The sequence below is a fragment of the Poecilia latipinna genome, unplaced genomic scaffold, assembly GCF_001443285.1.
Source record: "Poecilia latipinna isolate Pla-1442-1.1 unplaced genomic scaffold, P_latipinna-1.0 Scaffold3989, whole genome shotgun sequence".
NCBI lineage: Eukaryota > Metazoa > Chordata > Actinopteri > Cyprinodontiformes > Poeciliidae > Poecilia > Poecilia latipinna.
This window is the reverse complement of record NW_015116605.1, coordinates 19,839-26,496: the sequence shown is the minus strand read 5'-3', so window position 1 is coordinate 26,496 and position 6,658 is coordinate 19,839. Positions and strand designations below refer to the sequence as shown.

General features: G+C 40.0%; 1 protein-coding gene across 1 annotated transcript; it reads right to left on the bottom strand.

Moving 5' to 3' along the window:
* Positions 1–350: 350 nt before the first annotated feature.
* etfbkmt (electron transfer flavoprotein subunit beta lysine methyltransferase) lies at positions 351–6,237 on the bottom strand. The gene is made up of 3 exons (XM_015025192.1): positions 5,860–6,237; positions 5,644–5,774; positions 351–2,594 (listed from the first exon to the last, which is right to left on the bottom strand). The coding sequence occupies exons 1-3, from the start codon at positions 6,177–6,179 to the stop codon at positions 2,245–2,247; spliced, it is 801 nt and encodes a 266-aa protein (XP_014880678.1). The 5' UTR covers positions 6,180–6,237; the 3' UTR covers positions 351–2,244.
* Positions 6,238–6,658: the final 421 nt, after the last annotated feature.

The following is a 6,658-nucleotide window of genomic DNA, read 5'->3' as shown; positions in this document are numbered from 1 at the left end:
AGCTTATGTTGAGCTACTAAAATTAATCAAGCCTATTAACAAGTGCTGGTTGTTAATTAGAGAGATATCTGCCATAAACAAGTGTTGCTTTTGGAGTTATGCAACTGCAGAGCTTCCCAGTTTACTGCTTCACTGAAAAAGGGTGTGGCACCTGGATAGTAGGGACAAAGTAGTGGTCAGATGAGTTTCTCCCGACGCCAGCTTAAACAGATCATCCCAAAATCCAAATCTTAGAGTAAGACTCGAGGGATTTAGGGATTTTCCGGACCTGGAGAGCTGGTCACGAGTCAGCCCAAGAGTTTAGGGGAAGTGGATGGGGTTGGTTAGTGCGCAAGAAAAACATCTTAATAACAATTATTAAGGAGATTTTATTTCCGATAGTGAACATTTTGGGCCACAAGTAAAGTTACAGATTGTTGTGAAAACTGGCAGGAATTGGTTGAGATCTTTCCAGGTTAACGCAGAAAACAGATCATGAAAACCTGAGAAACATAAGTAATCTTGCGTTTTGATTTACCGATGATTATAAAATGAGTAATCATGTGTTTAATGTAATGTAATGTGGATCAAGGTTAAAATGAAAATTACATGATTATTAAAAAGGATTATGTCTGAAGAACTAAATTAGCGATGATAGTGTTTAATGATTTATGATGATCATACAGCATATATAAAACTGTAACTGAAGTAATTATACCTTGTGTGAAATGTATTGACATATAACCTTCATGCTATGTTATAATTAGAACAAACGTCAGGGCCAGTAAACGGTCAGAGTTGAGCGAGAAGACAGGGGAACTCCAAAGAAGAACCAGAAGGTCTCACCAGAGCAAATTCAAGAAGCAAAACCAGATGGTGAGTGGGTAAACAACAGAAAAGGAGAAGTGAACAGGTCGTTGACTGATAAGGAAGGTCAGATACTTCACATGAACGCCTAGTGACTCAAGAAAGGCTTTGATGAGATGAGTCTCTCTTGACACCAGCTTAAATAGATTATCTCTTCTAAAGCTATCTTAGGGTAAGACTCGAAGGTTTTAGAAATTTTCCGGACTGGTTAGAAGGAGAGCTGGTCAGTAGTCAGTCTATGAGAATTGTGAGGATTGGGTGGGACTGACTATTGCTCAATAACAGCAGTCAGTTCCTGCTGGATAATGTGCCTGAAAGAGTGTCATGGAAGAAATTACTTTAACAAGAGACTGAATGAGAAGAAATAAGAAATCGATTACAACTTTGCAAGGTGAGAACAGAAATACAGAGTCAAAGGAGACTGTCAAGTCTGCTCTGACTAACAGTGGATCTGGCTTCCTTGATCCTGCAGGATCAAGGAGCTCTCCCCTGCTGTTATACGACACTGTAGAAGTCTATGTGAGAGCAGCTTGACCAATCTCATGATAAGACTATGTAGAAATACCTAAAACAGAAGGGTGAGGAGCACGTTATAACATCTTCCATTGCAAAGAGTCAAATCTAGTCGAGTTTATTTGTATAGGACATTTCAGCAACAAGACAGCTTAAAGAGCTATACATCAGAAAAACATCATGCAGTCATCAATTATGAAACAAGCAATAAACATTACATTTTGTCAAAAGCCATAATCAAAATCATCAACTTAATAGCCTATTGATCAATGTTATTAGTAATCAAAAGTCATCTCTAAAAAAGAGGGGATTTAGCCTTGATTTAAGGAACTCAGAGTTTCAGCTGTTTTGGAGTTTTCTAAAACTTTGTTCCGGATATGTGGTAACAAAAACAAGCCCAGGTGTCCATGTGACCTGAACTGCATAATTATGTTTCAACGCAAAGTTGGTAGGAGCTCGTCCTGCGATAGGTGAGCTGCCGGTTGAGTCCCTGGTCCGTCCGCTTCTGTCGTTGTGTCCTTGGGCAAGACACTTCACCCACATTGCCTGCTGGTGGTGGTCAGAGAGCCCAGTGATGGCTCACCAGACAGACTTTGCCACCATCAATGTGTGAAAGTGTGTGTGAAGCGCTTTGGGATCCTCTGGACTTGATAAAGCGCTATACAAGTGCAGGCCATTTTACCATTTAGCATGAAGATTTCAGAGTTGTTTCCGGTGTGCAGTGTCAAAAAGATCTCACTTCCTGCCACAAGGCTTACAAGATTTCTTATAAACATCTTGAGTCCCCTTTTCCTCACTTTTGTGACACATTGTTGCAAAAATGCAGAGGTATTCAAATGAATGTCGCAAATAAATACGTTTTTCAAACAGAAACCGTTTCAACACTCAGAGCTTGCTATGATAGCACCAAACATGGCTGGATGTGAGGCCGTAGTTCTCCTGCCTAACACTCTCAGGCAACTCAAACTGGGCTACGTGATGCAGGAGCTTCCGGATGTCATGTCCCTCAAACTGGGTTCTACCAGGATCCCCAATCAGGACTTTGGAGCCGTGGCTTTTGATGCAGCGGTCCAGCCATTTATGAAGGCTGTCTGACAGCGTTTCGTCGTAGAACATGTCGCCAAGGAGGATCAAGTCAAAGCTGGCAGGATCCGAACCAATTATGTCGTCTGTCACGCAATCTGGCGGCTCTACTTTGTTCAGTTCACAATTCAACTTGGTCACAACAGCTGCAACTGAAACAGAAACAGGTAAGTTTAGCCATGCAAAATATTGCGACGCTCCATAACTAATGGATAATGTCTGCGTTTTTTTAAATTAAACTGTAAGATTTTAAAAATACATAAATATACATAATGTAATTAAAGATACATAATATAATTAAAGTGATCGTTTTGGGTAAAGATCTACAGCCATCGTTCTCAAAGTATTAAGTACCACCACAGAAAACACTTATATTTCAAGGGCCTTCATTGTTACTGTAAAATAAATTAGCGTAGCATTTAAATGAGCACCAAAATGTTTTAATAAACAGAGTGGTAATCTGGCTTCATAAACACAACTCCTATTTAGACACACTCCAACTTTCACCATTTTAAGCAAAAAGTACAAAGTTCAGCATTGATTGACAAAAGATATTTCTATAATGTGTCGTGAAACCTGGTTGGGACTGATTGAGATCTTTCCAGAACACACAGAAAACGGGTCAGAGGCCGAAGCAACAAGTAATCTGGCATTATGATCTAATGATGATTGAAATTTATGTAAGCTTGTTTTGAATATACTATTAATTAAAGTTATGAGTTATGTGATTAGATTAGATGTGGAAAAGCAGAGATCATAAATGAATAAAAGTAATGACTGTAGATTAGATGAAAATTAGACAGAAGTGTCTTTTACTGTGTCGCAACAAGAGGTTGGGTGGAGGCAGAACTGTTAGCATGGAAGAAAAGGAAGTTCAAGAGTTTGAAAGGTCGGCAGTTAATCGAAAACGGCCAACGCCTAGGAAAAAGGGGAAGTTGGGTGGAGAGGATTGTGCAAGCCGCTGAGGCGTTCATCCATCACTAAATTAAGAAGAGCATAAAACACATGAGAAGGAAGAACTGGTGTTCTTTGTTCCGCAGCGTTCGAGTCAAGATCACACGAAGATGCAGAATCAACTGAGGGCTAGGTGCTGATACCCCGGGACGGTGAAGACTGCGCGCTGCTCAAGAAAGGAACAAGATCCGTTTACCCACAATCAGGGATTCTGATTTGACAAAGGCCCTACACTCAACCCAAAAGATTTCAACTATGCTGCAGTGGACATGGGGTATAGACAAAGATCACCTGGATAAAGAACTGAGTTCACAGAGGATATTCATCAGTTCAACTTTGGATCTATTCTAAAAAGGATACTGCCATGACAAGACAGGATTCCAACCACGGATATTAAAGTTTTCTGCTGCCAAGACCAACTCAGCATCGGGGGACGAGTGGATCTGATCTAAAAGATCTGCATCTTTTAGATCAGTGACACAGTATAGGGACTGGAGGGAAGTGTGATTACTAAATTTCTTACATATATAAATCTTTTAATTTTTGATTAAAGAAGCTATATGTCATTTTCCCCTGCTAAAGCTTGCTAATAAAATATTAAAGTCTAAATTGATGATGTGGACAGTTAAATTAATTGAGTCAATTGAAAATTAATTCTTCTGATTAGTATAAAACTAATGTACATGACCTAGTAATTTGGTGGCTTCAGACATTTCTTTGGTGAGGGTAAAATAATGACCTTGGGATTCATGCCGAGTCTCTAAAATTATCTAGACTGTAACAAGTGCACGTTATTAATAGAGAATGAACTACCGTTAACACACGGTTTCTGAAAGCAGGCAACTACAGGCTACTTAGATGTCTGTTTCATTAACTGAAAAGTGTCATAACTTCTGGATCTGAAGGTAGTTAGACTCTAGACGCATCTTTCTCGCTTCCAGCTTAAATAGAATGTCCTCTATATTCTCGTCTGTAGTAATACTCAGGAGTTAGGGGCTTCTCAGACCCGTTAGGCGGAGAGCTGGACAGTAGTCAGTCTGCTAGAGTCGGAGGGGTGGTAAGGGCGTAGCTGACCATTAGGTAATAACAAATGCTAAAATGTTAAATGCAAAAAACAAAACAACACAAACAAAAAAACAAACAGTAACGAGATGGACAGATGGCTGGTTGGACTGAGGCCTGTATGGATGGGTGGAAGGATGATAAAAGTATTGGATAGGAAAACCAGACCTACAGATAGATGGACGGGTTATGCAGCAATGGATGTCAGCAAAACAACTGATGATGATGGATAAATGGCTGAAAGGGTGGCTGGAGGGAGGAAGGGATGCAATGTTTAGGAAGAGGCAGAGTTAATCTGGAAATGGAAAGAATGACCATACTTCTCTTGGTCTTGTGGAAAATATATTATGAAGAATGAGGAAATGTTCTTTGTTGAATGTTATGTTGACATATAATCATAAATTTACGTTGCTGGTCATGTAAGGCACGAGAGGGATCCTGCATGTTTTGACAGCCTTAAAGATTGATCCGCATCCCATTGCCATAGAAGGCTTAGGGATGCCATTATGATAATGTTGAAGAACAAAGCAGATCACAAGGGGAAAACAACAGGCATGATCACGACAGAGATGGGCCGGGAGCAACAAAGAGGGAGTTGTTCTTATGTATAATGAGACTTCAGATCTCACTGGAGTTTCCATGAGGCAACTTTGTACACATTTTGATGTGTAACTGGATCTCCAAGATATATCTTGTACTTTTACTAAACTTTGGTTGATTTTAACTGACTGGCTCTTCTGGAATCTCCTGCATTAACGAACGTGAGCTGGAGGCGAGTGAGTCTCCAACAATCTGGAAACTTCTTAAAATAAATATTCCTGCTTTCCCTGCTTGAACACAACTCCCTCTGTTTAGAAACTTGCTATAAATCAGCAGATTGCAGATACTGAACAGTAACTTTGATGTTTAAATCTATTTTTTGAAACCACAGGCAGTCTAAGTTTGATATGGGGCTAAAAATATTTACATTTCCAAACCTTTTTATGATCTTACAAAAAAAAAAGCGTCAATAATAATAATAGTTGTTGTTACAGTGAGTTGATTTTGATTCTTGGTTTTGATTTTATATCCACGTGTAGTTATAACATTTTTCCGAGGGGGTTCTCGGTAATATTATTATTCATATCTGAATTACTGAAATAAAATTACGATTGGAAGCAATTAAGAATAATCGATGCGGCATACCGGGGTCGATATCATTGGCCACCACATGAGCAGCACCACAGAGTTTAGCAGCGATGGCTGAAGCTCCACAGCCGCTCCCCAGATCCAGCACGGATCCATCCCGACACACATCAGGGTTGTCCAGGATGTACCTACCAGAGCATGGCAGCAACAGGAATGTTAAAAGCGAGATGTCAAGCCCAACAAACTTTATTTATAGTGAGGATTGTGCAGGACCTTGACAGCGCCTGTCCTCCTGGCCAATAAATTGCCCAGTACGGGTCGCTGAAAGGCCAAAGTTCTGGTCTTTCTCTCCAGAACCTGCAGTTGGGAGTAAACAATCTCAGTTTTATCTCAGGCGTCAGGCTCCCTCCCACAACTACCTCCGTGTTCTCTGATATAAAACGTCTGACGTTCTCATATGAAAGACAGGATTCTGAGGTGCGTCTCCGTCTGCTTGTTTGCGCATAAGGCTTTGAAAATCCTTTAACACATCGGTAACATTTAGGTGCCGATAGAAATCCACAGTATCGCGTTGTTGATGGAAAAAGCCACATAACTAAAAGTCAAACGTTTCTCTTTCTTGAGCAGCCGTCCCAGCAGCCCCCAGAAAGCAAGACATGGAACTTTCGTTCCGCTCAGTAAGGTTCCTGCCAAGGGAAGAGTTTGTGTCCGCCATTTTGTGAGTGGCAGATTCGTTTAGTTTTTAATATTTTAATAATAAAGTTATAAAAATGCAGTTATAGGCAAGTGGTGACGCCACTAGTTCTTCCATTAGGTACCCAGAAGGCTAAAATAATAATGTAATTTCTAATAAAATATAATAAATCAACAAAAAGTACTTTTCCGCAATTGTCTTAGAGCTTTCTTGAGGAGCTCTGCACAGCATTACCAGCTGCGGGTTTGTCGCTGATGTTAGAGAGACTTTGATCCTGATAAGCTTACATGTGCAAAAGAAAAACAAACAGACAGTTTTTCAGAATTTTGACATTTTTACAGGCAGGTTTCTTTCATTCAACACTTGAAGATAATATAA